At 47.8% G+C, this 17,782-nt stretch overlaps 1 protein-coding gene across 2 annotated transcripts in view; it reads left to right on the top strand.

Moving 5' to 3' along the window:
* The window catches only part of DMC1 (DNA meiotic recombinase 1), a 45,797-nt gene that overhangs the window by 10,049 nt on the left and 17,966 nt on the right, over window positions 1-17,782 (top strand). For both annotated transcript variants that reach the window (XM_043965235.1, XM_043965236.1), the window contains exons 4-12: window positions 380-526; window positions 3,036-3,118; window positions 4,940-4,992; window positions 7,143-7,184; window positions 9,341-9,413; window positions 11,053-11,144; window positions 12,423-12,496; window positions 12,607-12,721; window positions 15,090-15,150. In XM_043965235.1, coding sequence (XP_043821170.1) covers window positions 380-526; window positions 3,036-3,118; window positions 4,940-4,992; window positions 7,143-7,184; window positions 9,341-9,413; window positions 11,053-11,144; window positions 12,423-12,496; window positions 12,607-12,721; window positions 15,090-15,150 — 740 coding nt within the window. The remainder of the gene's footprint in view (window positions 1-379; window positions 527-3,035; window positions 3,119-4,939; window positions 4,993-7,142; window positions 7,185-9,340; window positions 9,414-11,052; window positions 11,145-12,422; window positions 12,497-12,606; window positions 12,722-15,089; window positions 15,151-17,782) is intronic.

The following is a 17,782-nucleotide window of genomic DNA, read 5'->3' as shown; positions in this document are numbered from 1 at the left end:
TGGGCATTCTTTAGAGGGCAAAAAAAGTTATCTTAAAAAATGCTAAACCAAACATATCGGCCACAGTTTTTGCCAATAGAAGGCACCGCTCACTTTTCCAAAGATAGGCTGCTCTTTTAAGTGATCCGTGCCTGGCCAGGCTTCCACAAGCATTCCTTGGGAGCCGTGGCACAGCCAGAACATTTGGCCTGCTGGCAGGTGGGTTCTCTCCAGATAGCTCCGTTTGAACATGCATGGTGGGTGGGCTCCACCTGGGCACAGCAAGTGTTCTGGCAGCACAGTGAGCTGGGATGGACATGCATGTGGGCTCACCAACACTGAGGGGAGCCGCTCAGCCTGACATTCCCTTGGCACGCTGTGCCCACTCTTCTCTTCCCAGAACATGGCTGATATCAAGAAAATGAAGTCAGCGGGGATCTGCACGGTCAAGGGGATCCAGATGACCACCAGAAGGGCCCTGTGCAACATCAAAGGCCTCTCTGAAGCCAAAGTAGACAAGATTAAAGAGGCAGCCAACAAGCTCATCGTAAGCCTGACACCGACCTTGGTAGTTTGGTCAGTGCAGCCCAGTATAGGGGGCCGGGTCCTTTGGGGAGCCGGAGAGCAGAGACAGGCCCATTGTAGGTACAGTCATTCCAGGAGTGGGGTGGCCTGACCCTCCAAGAGTCAGCCCTCACTCCTGTGGGAGATAATCCTGCCAGAAAATTCCAGGGTGATGAGATGAGGGAAGAGCCAAGCCTTCTGAGGGTGTGTCATGCCTGCTGGGAGGAAGCCATCCTCTAGTATTGGTACCCTGAGCTAAAGCCTCCTTTGCACTAACTGGGAATAGCTTTGGAGGGGCCCAGGCTGAGTCTTTCTATCATCTTCTGCCATGAGGCCAGGCTAATCAAATCCTTCTAAGATGGAGGCTGATCCATGTGAATGCTGTGTGGAAAATTCCTCTTATAGATAGACCATGGTATATTACAAGGGTGCAGAGTAAGAGGCGGCCACACAGAGAATAAATGGTATCGATTACCTTACCTGGAGTTCACTGCTAGGTTCAGAGCTTCTAGATTTAGCACTGGAAGGGTCCCAGAGGTTATCTAGCCAAGCACCCCCCCAAAAAAAAACCACATTTACATAGGAGGAAACTAAGGCCCAGAAAGGTCAGTGCCTGGCCCAAGGTCATAGAGCCAAGGTCAGGTCTGAGGTTCCCCAGCCCTAAGTCCAGCTCTCTTTCCAATCACTGTACCAGGTGTTTGGGGTACTTCCTTCCATATATCAAGTCCAGAAGACCACACTTCTTCTAGGCCTGGAATGACAGAGGTGGAGTTAATTTGGATCCCTCCTCCTCAAACTCTTGCTACATGACCCTGGGCAAGACCCCTAACTTTGCTTAGTCTGGAAAATGGGGATACTAATAGTGCCTACCTCGCAAGGTTGTGAGAATCAAATGAGGTAGTGAATGAATAGTGCTTTGCAAATTTTTTTTTCAGGGCAGTGAGGGTTAAGTGACTTGCCCAGGGTCACATAGCTAGTAAGTGTCAAGTATCTGAATCTGGATTTGAACTCAGGTCCTCCTGAATCCAGGGCTGGTGCTTTATCCACTGCACCACCTAGCTGATCCCTGCAAATATTTTTTAAAGTGCTAGATAAATGCTTTCTATGATCATTTTTGGGGTTGTTGTTTTAATACATTCATTCCTGAAATAATAGTGTTTTTTTCCCAAGCTGCTCTCTGATGAAGCAGTTTATGTAGGTCCCAGCATCATCATCTACCCATGCATTGGCCATGCTTCAAGGTGCCATTGACTTGTTTCTGAAAGTCTGGGATCCACCAGTGGTAGACTATCAGTCAATCAACAAGCAGGTGTTGGAAGTACTCATTGACAAGCACGTGTTCACCTCTCTCTCTCTCTCTCTCTCTCTCTCTCTCTCTCTCTCTCTCTCTCTCTCTCTCTCTCTCTCTCTCTCTCTCTCTCTCTCTCTCTCCCTCCCCCTCCCTCTCCCTCTCCCTCTCCCTCTCCCTCTCCCTCTCCCTCTCCCTCTCCCTCTCCCTCTCCCTCTCCCTCTCCCTCTCCCTCTCCCTCTCCCTCTCTCCCTCTCCCTCTCCCTCTCCCTCTCCCTCTCTCTCTCCCTCCCTCTCCCTCCCCCTCCCTCTCCCTCTCTCCCTCTCTCTCCCTCTCTCTCCCCCCTCTCTCCCCCCCCTCTCTCCCCCCCTCTCCCTCTCCCTCTCCCTCTCCCTCTCCCTCTCCCTCTCCCTCTCCCTCTCCCTCTCCCTCTCTCCCTCTCCCTCTCCCCCTCTCCCTCCCCCCTCCCCCTCTCCCTCTCTCTCCCTCTCTCTCTCTCCCTCTCCCCCTCTCTCCCCCCTCTCCCCCCCTATCCCCTCTCTCTCTCACACACTCTCTCTCTCTCTCTCCCTCCATCCCTTCTCTCTCTCCACTCTCTCCTCTTTCTCTCCCTCCTTGCTTATTCTTCCCCTTATCCCTTTCTCTTTTCTGTCTTTCGCCTCCCCTCCTGCCATTCTGTGTGACATCTGATGGGCAGGGCTAAAGACATTACCAGACCACCAGAGGAGAGCATGGGAAAGACTTGGTTAATAGTGATCGGTCTACACTATGTGTGACATGGAGTTAAAGTGGATTGTTCCCCCTGCTATTGCTCATGAGGATGGGCATTTTGGGGTTCTCTGTGCTTTGAAGAACAGTGTAGGAGAGCTAGAGTGAGCGAGACCAAGCAGATCTCTCCATGGTCGGTGCTGACCAAATGGGCTGAAGCTCTGGACCGGCCCTTTGAGATGACGAAAGGTGACTGCAGGGGGCTACCTCTGGTTCACTGTGAGGATGAGGATGTCTTTTTGGGGGTGGCCCATCATGGAGCTGGGCCTTATGCTCTTTGCTCTGCTGCCCCATGGGCCTGGGGTGGAAGTTTCCATAGCTAGTCCAGTGCCAAGTCAGACCTTAGTCGGCAGCTCTGGCCAGGTGATGCAGTGGGTGCCCAGTAACGAGGCCCATGGGCAGCCATGCTAATCTTTTCCTTTTCTCTCTTCCCAGGAGCCGGGGTTCCTGACTGCCTTCGAGTACAGTGAAAAGCGGAAGATGGTTTTCCATATCACCACAGGAAGCCAGGAATTTGAGTGCGCTTCTCATGCTCCCCAGTCTCAGGGCCTGGTCTTGGGAGGGCCGGGATGTGCCTCCTTTCCTCCGTCATGTGGCTGCTTCTTTTCAAATGCTCTTTACCCAGAAGGGCCTAGGGTGTTTCCAACAGGCGCCAAAGCCAAGTAGAAATCCCAGACAGACTGAAGCAGAAACCAAGTTCCCAAAGATAGCAGGAATAGTTGCAAAATCAGGCTGGTTTTCATCTCACAGGGATTTTTAAAGTCAGTTTGACTCTTTGCTTCTATTTTCTATTCATAGAGAGAAAGATTTAAGGGGTTTGTTTTAAGGAATTTGGCTTTTCCTTTCAGGGTGAAAGGGCACACTTTACAGAATCTAAGCCGTGTTCTTTTATTTTTCTTTTTTGCTTTCCACAGGCTTAGATTCTCTTTTTATCTTAGAGGCAGTTACTTAGAAGGCACAGCAGATAGAGCATTGAGCCTGGAAGCAAGAAGCCCCGAGTTCAGATCCAGCCTCAGACTCGACTAGTTGTGGGACCCTGGGCAAGTCACTTAACCTCTGTGTGCCTCAGTTTCCTCAACTGTAAAATCATGATAGTACCTCCTTCCCAGGATTGCTCTGGGGACCAAATGAGAATACTTGTAAAGTGCTTTATCACCTTAAAGTGATACTATTAGCACTAGTGGTGATGATGACAATGTTGGCTGTTGTGATTATAGAACTGTCTTTGAAGGTGATTATGTGGAAGATGAGCTAAATTTATTCAATTTGAACCCAGAGGGCAGAAGTAGAGAATAGGTCAAAGTTGCAAAGGGGTAAACTGAGGCTTGGTGTTATGAAAAACTGGCTAATGATTAGAATAGCCTAAAAGTGGATCAGGCAGCCCCAGCACTGGGGGTTCCCCCTCCCTGGCAGTCTTCAAAGCTGTCCCTGCCATAGAAGGGACCTTCTTTGGGTGTTGGCTGAACTCTTCTGTCTGAAATAACCTGATTCCAGCCTGATCAGAGAGACCAACCTGCTTGGTACAGATGTTAGTCTGTCTTACATTTATATTGTGCTTTATCTGTAAAAGGGACTTGGTGTCCATTTTCTAATTGAACCTCCTTATGGACAACCTGGTGAGCTAAGCAGTGCAAGCATCATCACCCCCATTTTAGCAGAAGGGTAAGCTGAGGCACAGAGAGAGGAAATGGACTTGGTCACCAGATCCCTCAGCCATTAAGCGACAGAGCCAGTTCTCACCCCAGTTTTCTAACCTCAAGTCTAGAGCTCAGACCCAGCCATAGTAACACATGCTGTTTGTTTCTCACACGGTTCTAGGATATTTATTTGTTTGTTTGTTTATTTATTTATTTTTTAGTGAGGCAATTGGGGTTAAGTGACTTGCCCAGGGTCACACAGCTAGTAAGTGTTAAATGTCGGAGCCCGGATTTGAACTCAGGTACTTCTGACTCCAGGGCCGGTGCTCTATCCACTGCGCCACCTAGCTGCCCCTAGGATATTTATTTTTAAAAATACACACACTCACTGACTTTTGGAAGCATGGTGCTGATTTTAGGACAGCTGGAAAGTCCTATTGAGCTCCAAGTGCCTTGACCCTAACACCAGATCAGGCTCTAGAGAAGGGGACTCCAGGAGCTAGGCTTCTGTCTGTGGGTTGGAAGGAGCGCCCCCAGGGCCCACGAGCAGGTGTTCATCCACCTGTCTGTACCCAACAAGGCCCTCAACCGGAGCAGCTGAGACTTCTCCACCTCTATCGCCTGCTGTGGGCTTAGCTCTTGCCCCTTATTGTCAGACTCTGCTTCTCTTACTGGCTAATGCTCGCTTGCTTTCTTTTCCAGTAAGCTGTTGGGTGGTGGGATTGAAAGCATGGCAATTACAGAAGCTTTTGGGGGTGAGTGCAACCTTGATATTGGGATATGACTGAGCTGGGAGGGACATCAGAACAGAGAAGAGGGTGGGACCGGGCACCTTGGGCTGGACAGAACAGTAGAGGACAGGACTGGAAGGAACTTTAGGACAGACCCCAGAGCCGGAAGGAGCCAATTCAGAACAGAAACTGTTATCACTGAGAGGGACCGCTGAGCTGGGAAGGTCAGAGAAGGGCCCATTGAGCAAAGGACTTCTAAGCTGGAAGGGATCGCCTGCAGGACGTAGGATGTCAAGGGCCACCTCCTCCATGAAGCCTCCCCTGACCCACTAGTGCTGAGGGAGGCTCCGAGATGCCCCAGCAGACCTGCAGTGGGCCACTTAATAAGCAGAACTGGTATAAAGATGTAGATGTAGATAGATTTTGGAGTTGGAGCATTGGGAGAAAATTACTGAGATGCTGAGTGTGCTGTAAAACTTCAAAGTTTAGGAACCTCTCTCCTAACTGAAACACTTCCCCCTTCTTGGTTTTCTCCATCTCTTTTCCTTCCTTCACTTCCTCCCTTGAATTAGAATTTTCTCTGTGAATGTTGTACTCTCACCAGTAGAATGTTAGCTTCTTGAAGGTAGGGGCTGTGTCTCCCTCCCTCCCTTCCTTCCTTCCTTCCTTCCTTCCTTCCTTCCTTCCTTCCTTCCTTCCTTCCTTCCTTCCTTCCTTCCTTCCTTCCTTCCTTCCTTCCTTCCTTCCTTCCTTCCTTCCTTCCTTCCTTCCTTCCGCCCTCCTGCCTTCCTGCCTCCCTTCCTTCTATCTCCTTAGCACTGAGCATGGTGTCTACCACATAGTAGTCACTTAACAAATGTTTGCTGAATGACTTGTTGAATTAAGTGCATGTAGAACTCAAACAATCGATAACCATTAATATTTAATATTTAAATATGTTGAATGCATTAATGTTAATTTAATTTATTAGATATAATTAAATAACATTAAATATTTTAAAATTAAATAGCTACATAAATATTAAATTAAGTAATAATAAATCAGCTTTAAGAATTTACAAGGCAAGAAACGGCAATTAATTATCCTTTGATATAACTAGTACAAAAAAGGGTCAGCCTGGGTTACAACTAGAATGAACATTCATTGCTATGATAGGTCACTAGAAAAAATCATTTAGGAAAAGATTACTATCCTTAGTATCTTTTGTTTTTTTTTCTTTTGCTTTGATTTTCCTGGAAAAGAATATATTTTTCTCAATTCCCCTGGAAGATAACTGAATATAGGTATATAGGGAATATATGTTCCCTAAAAGGCCACTAGATGGCACAGTGGATAGACTGCCAGGCCTGGAGTCAGGAAGACTCTTTACAAAGTTCAAATCTGGCCTTTGGTTATATGTTAGGGCCAGTTTACACCCTCCACATGTCTCTCCCTTTCCCTCTTTGGAGACTATTATATCACCTGATAGCTACAATATAACAATACCAATAATAATCTCATTATTAATCAGAGAAATTAAAATACCTTTGTATTCTTCCTTCATACCCATCAAATTAAAAAATCAGACTGAGAGTTGACAGAACAATGCTAATGGAACATTGGGCACACCCATACATTGCTAGTGGAATTGCAAATTTGGTAGCATCTTTTTGGAGAGCAGTCTGACAGTACATGGGAGTCACCAAAAAAAAATTAATATCCCTTGGTCTAAGAATCTCATTACTGATTCTATATCAATCCATAAGTAGCTACTCTGGGCTATATCCTGATTATTAGCATAAACAAAAGGCATTTGTTTAAAAATTGGATAATAGGAATTAGGGACAGAAAGAACATTAGAGGTCATTTACTTCAACTCCTCATTTTATAGATGAGAAACTGAGGCCCTGAGAGGTTTGAGTGTGAAGCCCAAAATAAGCAGATAGTTTGCAAGGCTAGTACTTGAATTCAGATTCTCCTGGGGACTCAGTTTCTTCATCTGCAAAATTCTGGAATTGGATTAAATGACCTCTCAGGTCCATTTCAGCTCCAAAGTTTACAATCCCATGGCCTTGATGAATGAGGGTTGATACAGACATAATAACAGGATTGATATTCATGTTATATTCTTGGCCAAAATTTCTAGGGGTTAACAAAAAGTGCCCATTTTTCATTAGTTTCTCTTTCTTTCACAGAATTTCGAACAGGAAAAACCCAACTTTCTCACACCCTCTGCGGTAAGTATCTTTCTGCCATTTCTGGGACAGTCTCAATTCAAGAAAACAAGCCTTAGAAAAGCACTAGCCTTTGTCAGAATGTGTCTTCGTTTTGGGTTCAGAAAATATAGTTATTTGACATAAATGTCACATCCCAAGCAAGTTTCTCTAGTCAGGTGATTCCTCCCATCCCAGCCCTCCCTCTCTCTCCATCTTCCAAAGACCAGTAGGACGAGAAGATTCCTGCTGTCATGTCCCCTGACTCACATCTGGAAGGAAGGATGAACTCCCTCCTTTTGCAACCCAGCCTGCCAACGCCCGCCATGGCCACATCCACACCTGTGCTGTCATCTTCATTTGGCAGTCTCTCCTCTCTGAGGTTCATGACACCTATGAAGCAGTCTGTAGCCTCATCTTTGACATCAGCTGGCTCCCACGTCCCCATCCAGTCTTCCTCAAGGACTTCAGCACCTAGGTCATAGCCCTTGGCGAACTTCCAAGTGATGAAATTTGAGATATTTGACGTCTTGGAGAATTAAGTTACTGATATAATCCACTTAAGTAAGATTTCCGAGGTGGGGAATGAAGTAACAAGACATTGTCTTTAAGGATTATTCATCTGACAGGGGACTGAAGAGCCTGGGCCTAGGACAGGACACCAGTGGGGGAGGCTATTGGAATAACCCGGGTCTAGACCAGGGGGCGGCTGTAGCGTTGGAGCAAAGGGGACAAGGGAGAGACATGGAGTATTTCAGACTCTAGGGCTTTGTGGTTGACTCTGTAGAGGAAATGAAGACACGGGAAATGTCAATTAGGAATCAGAGGTTTCTGGCCTCAGGGACTGGTGTCATGGGACCAACAGGAGTTGGGAGGGGCATCAGTTTGGGAGAAAAGATGTGGTTTTGATTTTCAGTACATAGAGTTCAGTTTCTAAGTTTAGCCTTTCCTCTTGTCTTAGTGACAAGGACATTAGGGATCTGTTGTAAAAAAACTAAAACTCTAGTGGTACCTTTGGAAGGTTACAAGAGGCTAAGAGACATAGGGGCAGCTAGGTGGCACAGTGGAGAGAGCATTGCTAAGCCTAGAGTAAGGAAGACCTGAGTTCAAATCCAGCTTCAGACACCTACTAGCTGTATGACTCTGGGCAAGTCACTTCACTCTGTTTGCCTCAGTTTCATCATCTATAATATGAGCTGGAGAAGGAAATGGCAAGCCACTCCAGTATCTTTGCTAAGAAAACCCCAAATGGGATTATGGAAAGTCAGACATGACTAGTCAACTAAACAACAATAGCAAAGAAAACACAGTGGGTGGAGAAGTGGTTGGGTCTAGGAAGACCTGGGTTCAAGTCCTGCCTCTTACACATACTGACTGGGTGACCCTGGGTAAGTCACTTAATTCCTCAGTGCCCCTACTCAACTCTCTGACTACAAGTTGCAGAGAAGGTGCAGATCCTCTTTAAAAGAAGAAGCGGCCTCATCACTTGGGAGTTCCTTTTGCTGATTAAATCACAGGTTTAGCTCTCCTTGGTGTCCTCCACCAGTCTCCCTCTAGGTGCCTCTACCCCAAGGAGGTGACATGACTGACAGCTGAAAGGCCTCTGCCCCCTCAAACTCCAGAGGCTTCAAGCACAGTTCCCTCCACAGACCCTCCGTGTCTTGTCTGAGAACTGGCCTTGCCAAGGGCACAGGCCTGTCCCCCAGTTGGCCTTCAGAGGAGAGTTTCCTGGCCACAGGCCCTTCCACAGGCTACTGATCAAAGAGGTTTGTACTTGATAAAGAGGAAAGGAGGCTTACTCACCTGCTCCAACAGGGTGGCACTGAGTTAAGTGCTATGATCTATATTAATTACCCTAGTTAAATCAGTTGCAGAGCATAATTTTATGCTTATAGTATTTATTACTCAGAGGTAGACAGTCTTGTTGAAATTCTGCTGTTCCAGAGAACCAAGTTGGGTACGCCTCCCCTTCCCTGGCTCCAGCATCCGAGGGCCTGGGGCGGGGAGCATGGTGCCAGCCAACGGAAGGTCTGGTCCGTAGAAACTAGATGGAGGTCCTTGGTGAACCTGGGGAAAGGATAAAAGCCTTAGCTAAAGACAAAAGCATGCGCTTCCTATTGATCTCTGTGTGTGTGACTTGCCCCATATTCATCTTTGTTCTCGGTTTTCTCACTCCCCAGTGACAGCTCAGCTTCCAGGAGCTGGAGGCTACCCAGGAGGAAAGGTGATCTTCATCGATACAGAAAATACTTTGTAGCCTTTTTTCAGTTAACGGGCTGCCGGCGTAATTCAGGAGGCTGGAATGCCCCTGGAAATGTTGTTGGAAATGTCTTAGACGGGTAATCTTCCCACACATGGCAGGCAGCAGGTAATGGTGGGTAGAGAGGAGGAGACATGATGATCACTGGCCATGCCCTCTAGCCCTCGGTGCCCCAGAGAGGGGCTCTTTCCAACCCAGGACACTTGGGTTTCAGTGACAGAAGGCCTAGCACAGCAGGAGGCATGCCAAGGGTTGGCACCCCTGCTCCTGGCTCTGGCTTGGGGGACCCAGATGGTGACTGCTTCGGGGGCCTTAGCTTTCTTGAAGGTTTCTCACTCACCTTTTAGAATATCAGGTGCAAAAAAGACCCCCCTCACATACATACCCATACTCCCACCTGACCCTGCCCTCCTGGATTCTTTCATGTCTGTCTCCTCCCTTCACGGGGTCAGATTCCAGATGTGACCAGGGCGATCATGGAAAAGCTGATCTGCCTCATGCGCCCCCGGAGCTGGGCCTGTGGTCTTTGGCCCTCTCCATGGGAGCTGATCCGCTCCAGCAACGTGGGAGATTCCCTCATCCCCGGTAGCTGTCACACTGACCCCTAGGTCCTAGCCTCACCCCACTTCCTCCATCCAAAGACCCAGAGGAGAACTGTATTGAACATCAGAGCCACAAGAGGTCTGGCTGATGTGTGGCACCTCACAACTGCCATCCCAACCTCAGGGGCTTTTGCGGGCATCCAAGATTCTCGCCCTCAGAGGAGAGCAAATGAGATGATGCAGACAAACAGCTTTGCACCTCTTAAGATGGGGGCGTTTATTCACGTGAATTAGCAGAAAGACAACAGAGGAGTTTAAACATCGCTGACTGGGAGACCTAGTTTCTCTGCTGGTAAAAGGCAGAACAACTGTCCTGACAGGCGGACTTCCCAGGTTGTTTTCAGGAATAATTCATGATTGAATGCGGGGAGCTCGATGGCTCGGGAGCGCTTGTCTCCCTCTGACCTCATCAGAGGGGGTTTCTGTGGCCCTGATGTGGGGAATAAAAGAGCCCGGCTTAGTCCAAAGCATGTGGCAGGGGGAGGTAGAGGCCGAGCTTGGGAGTCTGGCTCTGCCAAGTGCCCGCCTGGCATGACCTTGGACCGGTGGCTTCCTCACCTGTAAAGGGAGGGGTTGGATGAGATGATTAGCTCTCCCCACCCCCAAGCTATCCAAATCCCAGCTCTGTCCCCTGCTACCACTTAGGACTCCATGACCCTAGGCAAGTCACACCTCCTTCCCTGGGCCCCAGGTTCCTCATCTGAAAAATCTGAGTCGGATTCAGTGGCCTCTGAGGTCCTTTCTAGCCACATGTACTTGGTCCTGTGTCCTGTGCAAGCACAGACCCCACAAACACACTAGGAGGGAGTACTGTTCCTAACCAGGAAAGGCAGGAGAGCTGGGTTCAAATCCCACCTCTGACATTTAGCTGTGTGACCTTGGACAAGCTCTTGGCTAGTTGGGTGACCCCCTGCTTCCTGCACCAAAGAGTCTCTCTGGATTTCACCTCATGCCTTTCTGACCTTCTTAGATTTTCTTCCTGCCTCACTTTGTCTTGATTTCCTGGCTCCTTAATTCTGACCTGGGCCAGCCGTCCAGACCGTCTTCGAGACATCGCCGACCGCTTTAATGTAGAACATGATGCTGTCCTGGACAACGTGCTCTATGCTCGTGCTTATACCAGTAAGATCCTCATCTCACCGGGGCATGAGCTGTGTGACTATGGGCAAAGCACTCACCCTCTCTGGGCCTCCATGTATTCATCTGTGGGAGGACAATAATACCTGCATTCTCTCCCTCCCAGGTAGTAAGACTAGAGAACAGACATGTTCTGCTTGTCCCCTGGGGACAGAATGGAGAGCTGCGGGGGTGGGGGGCGACACAGAGACAGTTTTAAGGAAAACCTTCCTAACAGACTTGTGTGAAAGCAGAAAGGCCTGTCCGTCCCGTAGTGAAGTAGGCTCCTCCTCACAGGGGTCTTAAAGCAAAGGCAGAATGTTCCCTTGGAAGGATCCCACAGGACACCCGGAGGGTGTCAGAGCCTTCATAGTCAGTCTGGAGCCTAGGTGCAAAATGAGATGTGTGGGAAGCGGACTGTGTATCTTCCGTGGCCAAAACGGCAAGAAGACCTTTGGGACACCCCAGACTGAAATCCCATCATTGAAATATGTTAAAAAGCCAGATTCCCAGGCCCCAGGCTCAGAACCCCCATCCTAGTGGGAATTCTTGCTCTAGAATTGGGGGAGGCCAGAAGATGCTGAGGTTCCTCCCAGCCCAGCAGTTCTGAGATTTCGTAAATAAAACTAAGTGACATTGACATCACACTTCAAGGCTGGCTGCCTCCCCCTAAGCAAATGTGAGCTATTATTATTCCAAATTTGGCAGCACTAATTTACCATGTGAGCAGTTCTGGTTTTCATCTTCAGCATGAAAAGTCCAGGAGGTTTGGGTGCAATGACCTCGGGCAAGACAGCTCCCCTCTTTGATCTTCAGTTTCCTCCTCTGTCAAACTGGGATAAGGGCCTTTGCACTCAAAATGCCTTGTGAATGTTCCAGCAAGATGGAAATGGGCATTGTCCTCCCTTTTGTGCTTAGCACATAGTAGGTGCTTTAAAAATGATTGTAGATTGACTTGGTGCTTGTGAGTTGTCTCTAGTGGAGCTGGCTTTGCAGTTAGGGTTGCTTGTCATTTTCCCAACGTTTTTCTGGCCAGCCTCAGATCTTAAAAGCCCACCCTCCCCAACCCCTCCCCCTCCCCCAATTCTGTCCCTTGAAGTAGTAAATCAAGTTAAAATGTGGCATCTCTGGCTAGTGCAGAGGGCGGGGGAGGAAGAAATTGTCCCACAAAGGGAGAATTCTTCAGGTGCCCTGAGGTTCCCAACGTGTGTCTGACTTGCCGGGGGTGGGGATGGTGGGCTCCTCTTAGGTTCTGAAACATTCCCTCGGTGTCTTTCCTACCAGGTGAGCATCAGATGGAGCTGCTTGACTACGTGGCTGCCAAGTTCCATGAGGAGGCTGGCATCTTCAAGCTTCTGGTATGGCTGCCCTGGCTGCCCTCCCTGAGCAAGGGGGCTGCTGTCCCCCATCCCAGGCACTCATTTCTCCCTTTCTGCTCATTCTTTCTTCCCCACCCCAACCCCTGCAGATCATTGACTCAATCATGGCGCTCTTCCGAGTGGATTTCAGTGGCCGAGGAGAATTAGCAGAGCGGCAGCAGAAATTGGCCCAGATGTTGTCTCGACTTCAGAAGATATCAGAAGGTGGGCGGCCCTTCGGGCCAAAGGGATAAAGTCTCACTCTGTCTTTGGGCCTGGCTCTTCTATAAAGTTAGAGGACAGGGCTGGATAGTGACCACCAACACTGGCTAACAGTGCTTTGCCTGCGTTAGTCAACTTCACTTTGCTGATTACCTCTAAACTCTAATTCGGTATGTTGCCAGATTAAGAATAGTAATAGCTGGGGGGCAGCTAGGTGGCGCAGTGGATAAAGCACCGGCCCTGGATTCAGGAGGACCTGAGTTCAAATCCGGCCTCAGACACTTGACACTTACTAGCTGTGTGACCCTGGGCAAGTCGCTTAACCCCTATTGCCCTGCAAAAAAAACCAAAAGAATAGTAATAGCTGATGCAGTGGATAGAGCACAGGGCCTGGAGTCAGGAACTTAGTTCAAATCTGGCCTCCGACCCTTCCTAGCTGTGTGACCTTGGGCAAGTCACTTCACCCTGTTTACCTCAACTTTCCTCATCCGCAAAATGAGTTGGAAAAGGAAATGGCAAACCACTCCAGTGTCTTTGCCAAATGCCAGAATGACCCCAAATGGGGTCAAGAGTCAGACAAGATCGAGAAACGACTCAACAACAAAACTATGTATACGGTGCTTTAAAGCTTGCAAATTGCTCATTGGAGGCAGCTCCACAACCCTGTGACGTGGTTACAGTTTATAACTGGAGAAACTGCAGCTCAGAGAAATTGAACTAGGAAATGTCCAAAGTGGGGTTCAAATCCAGGAGCCTCCTGATGCCAGGTCCTGCCCTCTTAATACTTCCCATGGAGGGATAGTGTTGTAAAGAGAGGCACATGCTCTTTTTTTTGGGGGGGGGGCAGGGCAATGAAGGTTAAGTGACTTGCCCAGGGTCACACAGCTAGTATGTGTCAAGTGTCTGAATCTGGATTTGAACTCAGGTCCTCCTGAATCCAGGGCCGGTGCTTTATCCACTGTGCCACCTAGCTGCCCCCACATGCTCTCTTAATGGAATTTTGAAAGGGGAAGACCAGGGAACTCAAAGGCCAGTTCTCTAGAGAAAGTGAAGGCCCAGTCTTTGAGATTTAAGTCCCAGAGAAAGCCTGTCAAAGTTAACAGAACAGTTTTATTAAGCAGGGAAGAAAATCACATTTGATCATGGGTACTATGCAGCCTATTGCCAAATAGGACATCATGCAATAGATTGCAAAGGTTTTTAAACAAAGACAGGCAAGGGATTTGGAGGAAAGGGGGGCTTAAAAAGGCCCACTCCCAAAGGAAGGGTGTGCACACCTGTGGGAGGAATTCCAGGGATGGAGGATGTGGCCTTTAATCAGAAGATTTTCTTAGTTTAAGGCTTGATTATGCACATCTCTTCAAAAAGAAAAAGGATTATTCTATATATAACCTATATCAGATTACCTGCTGTCTAGGGGAGGGGGGAGGGAGGGAGAAAAATCTGAAATTGGAAAGCTTGTATAAACAAATGTTGAGAACTATCTTTACATGTAACTGGAAAAAAATAAAATACTTTTATCAGAAAAAGAAAGAAAGAAGGAAGGAAGGAAGGAAGGAAGGAAGGAAGGAAGGAAGGAAGGAAGGAAGGAAGGAAGGAAGGAAGGAAGGGAGAGAGAGAGAGAGAGAGAGAGAGAGAGAGAGAGAGAAAGGAAGGAAGGAAGGAAGGAAGGAAGGAAGGAAGGAAGGAAGGAAGGAAGGAAGGAAGGAAGGAAGGAAGGAAGGAAGGAAGGAAGGAAGGAAGGAAGGAAGGAAGGAAGAAAGAAAGAAAGAGGATTTTTCCAAAGTTACCTGAAAATAAGGTCCATGCCCTGTGGTCAGATAAGTCTTTGACTGGCTTCTGGGTTATGATTCCCTGCACTTCCAGCTAGTTTACTCTGGGCCGGGGAAGGATTGTTGGTCCTTAGTCAATACACCCAACTCAGCTCCGGTAAGTCAAGGTAATTAGTGTATTTGGTTACAAAAGCAGTGGTACATTGCTTATATGTTCACCAGGGAGCTTTCTCATAGGATGGGCAAGAACCCAAGCACAGGGGAATTACCACTGTTACTCACCACTAGGCTTCCCTGGCCTTGTGGCTTTGGCCTCTGAGCCGGCTCATCACCTCCCCTTTCTCTGTGCAGGCTGATCGGGCACCCCTGGTGCACTTCCTGTGTAGGGAACCAGCACCTTTCTTAAAATAAACCCAGAAGATACAATGCCAACACACTTATGATGAGCCCATTTACCGTGGTCCCGAGCCTACAGAGAGGCAGGGGAGGGGTGGCGATGCTGATGTTTCCAGCAAAAGAAACAGTAAGCCTAAACCTTGCCTCCGTGGTGGGGGCCTTGGACCCTCTCCTTAGGTTTTTATTTTTGTTCCTTCCTGCAGAATACAATGTGGCCGTGTTTGTGACCAATCAGATGACGGCTGATCCCGGAGCGACTATGACGTGAGCTCTGTTCCTTGTCTCTCTCCGCCTCTGGGGTTTAGTGAGTGGGTAGATGAGGAACAAAAAGGCTGACCACCACCATCCTTGTCTGAGCTGTGATTTCATTGGTGGGATCACTGCTGGAGGGCGGCCCCTCCCTCACTTTCCATCCAGTCTGGCCCTGTCCACTGCCTAGCCTCTGGGCTGCTCCAAGCAGGCTGGTCCTCAGGGGACATACAGGCTGACAGGCCCTTGCCAGGCTTGTCCTGGCAGAATGCTTCTGGGGCAGGTTCCGAACCCAGGCTCCAAGAACTTTCTAAAAAAAATTTGATGATCGTATTTCGGTATAACTGATTTCCTTGGCGATCCTCTGTTTTATTGAATGCATTTAAAAACATGATTCTGAGAAGGGGTCCCTGCCCAAGGGGTCCAGCCAGGACACTAACAAGGTGAAAAGCCCCTTACTGAGAACTTGTCCTCTCCTGGCAGAACCTTCCAGAGCCCAAGACTGCCTCCAGGCCCTGGAAGGATCATGACAGAGTGGGACTATTAGGGTTTTAACTTGCAGTCAATAACAGCTCACATCTTTGTGGCTCTTTAAGGTTTGCAAAGAGCTTCATATCTCATTCAATCCCCACAATCATCCTGTGAAATAGGTGCTCTTTCTTATTGGCTTTATTTTACAGATGTGGAAATGGGGGCTGAGAGATTAGGTGATTTGCTAAGGATCACAAGTCAGTCAACAAACATTTATTAAGCACCTACTATGTACCAGGCACTGTGCTAAGCATGGGCTGGTAAGTGTCTGAGTCTTCCTGACTCCTAGTCAAGTTCTCTAGCCACTACTTAGGACTTTGTCTGAGTGCAGGTAGGCGTATACAGAGCCCTGAATTCAGAGAATCATCAGTCCTGGTGCCAATGCTAAGAATTGAGCATTATGGGTCCCAGTGATAGGGCAGTGTGGTATATAGGCTAGGGCAGTGGGCTTGGAGTCAGGAAGAACTGAATTCAAGTCCTTCCTCTTGGACACTATGAGATCTTGGGAAAGTCACTAATCTCTCTGCCTCCTCAGCTTCCAAGTTATGGGTGGGGGCGTTGAAGGGAGGTTGTTCTCATATAGGGAATTGACAAAAATGATTAGACCTTCCTGATGTCACATATGTATCTTAATGAGCATTCCATATAGCTCTGGGGCATCTAGTGACATTATTTCAAAGCTAAAGAAGTGAACCTGCAAGTATGAGATGAAGTGGAGTATCCAAAGGGCATTTGCTATGGTTTGGGGAAGTCCATAAACTACAGAAATGGGTTGATTTTTCAAAAAAAATTTTTTTACTTCTGAATTTATTGAATACCAAAAGAAACAAATTATACAAAGTAGACCAGAAAAAGAGAGGGTTTTATGTGGAAACACAAATCTGTCACATGTGCTTCGTTTGTTTGAAAACTGTCCTGTTTGTGTCCTTTGGGAACTTCAGTTGTCTTGTGTGCATTTTTAAAATGCTTCAGTGACCCTCTTTTGTTTTCTTCATTTTTGTTGGCCCTATCATTAGCTCCCTAAAATAGGAAGAAAACATAATTCTTGTAACAAATAAGCATGGTCAAGCAGAACAGATCCATACCATGACCACGTCCAGACATGTATATCTTGTTCTACCTTGGGTCCACCACCTGTCTCTCAAGTAGCATATTTCCCCATCAGTGCTCTGGTGTCATGGCTGGTCACTGCATTGGCCAGAACTCCCAAGTCTTTCCAGGTTGCTTTTCTTTACAGTGTTGTTGTTACCAAATACATTATTCTCCTCATTCTGATCACCTGGCTCTGCATCAGTTCATAGAAATCTTCGGAGGTTTCTCTGAAACCATCCCTCTCATCATTCCTTATGTGGGTCAGCCTTTCTGGCGGCTGTCTTCTACACTGGTCATAAAGAGCACTGATCTTTACACCTCCTGCTGGTCAGTGGATCTCTGTGAAGTTCCCTTCCACAATTAAGGGCCCGTGATAGTGATTGCAAACATCTTTTTACTCTAGCATGAACGTTTCACAGAATGTCAAAGTTGGAAGGGAACCCAGTGGCCCCCCAGTCTAACTGATGCCTGGTATGTGAATTCCACATCTCACCAGTCCATCCAACCTTTGCTTAGAAACCTCCAAGAAGGGGAGCCCACTGCCCCCAGAGGCAGCCCATTCCATTATGGGAGAGGCTGCATTGTTAGGAAGTTTTTCTTGATATCAAGCTTAAATTTGCCTGTTTACAAACTCCCTCTGATTCGTGTTCTGCCCTCTGGGAACAAACAGGAAAGATCTCATGCCCCCTTGACAGGACAGCCTTTCCAGCATTTGCAGATGAATCTCATGTGCTGTTTCTTTAGCTAATCCTCCTGTGACACGCACTCCAGGCTCTTAACCATTCTGGGGGATTCCCAGAACTGAACACGGTATTCTAGTGTGGTCTGATGAGCACAGGACCACCACCTCCTTCTTTTTTTTTTAATTTATTTTTAAAAATTTTTTTTGGGGGGTGAGGCAATTGGGGGTAAGTGACTTGCCCAGAGTCACACAGCTAGTAAGTGTCAAATGTCTGAGGCCGGATTTGAACTCAGGTCTTCCTGAATCCAGGGCCAGTGCTCTATCCACTGTGACACCTAGCTG

The sequence above is a fragment of the Dromiciops gliroides genome, chromosome 5 (assembly GCF_019393635.1).
Source record: "Dromiciops gliroides isolate mDroGli1 chromosome 5, mDroGli1.pri, whole genome shotgun sequence".
Taxonomy (NCBI): Eukaryota; Metazoa; Chordata; class Mammalia; order Microbiotheria; family Microbiotheriidae; genus Dromiciops; species Dromiciops gliroides.
This window is presented reverse-complemented; position numbering and strand designations above follow the sequence as displayed.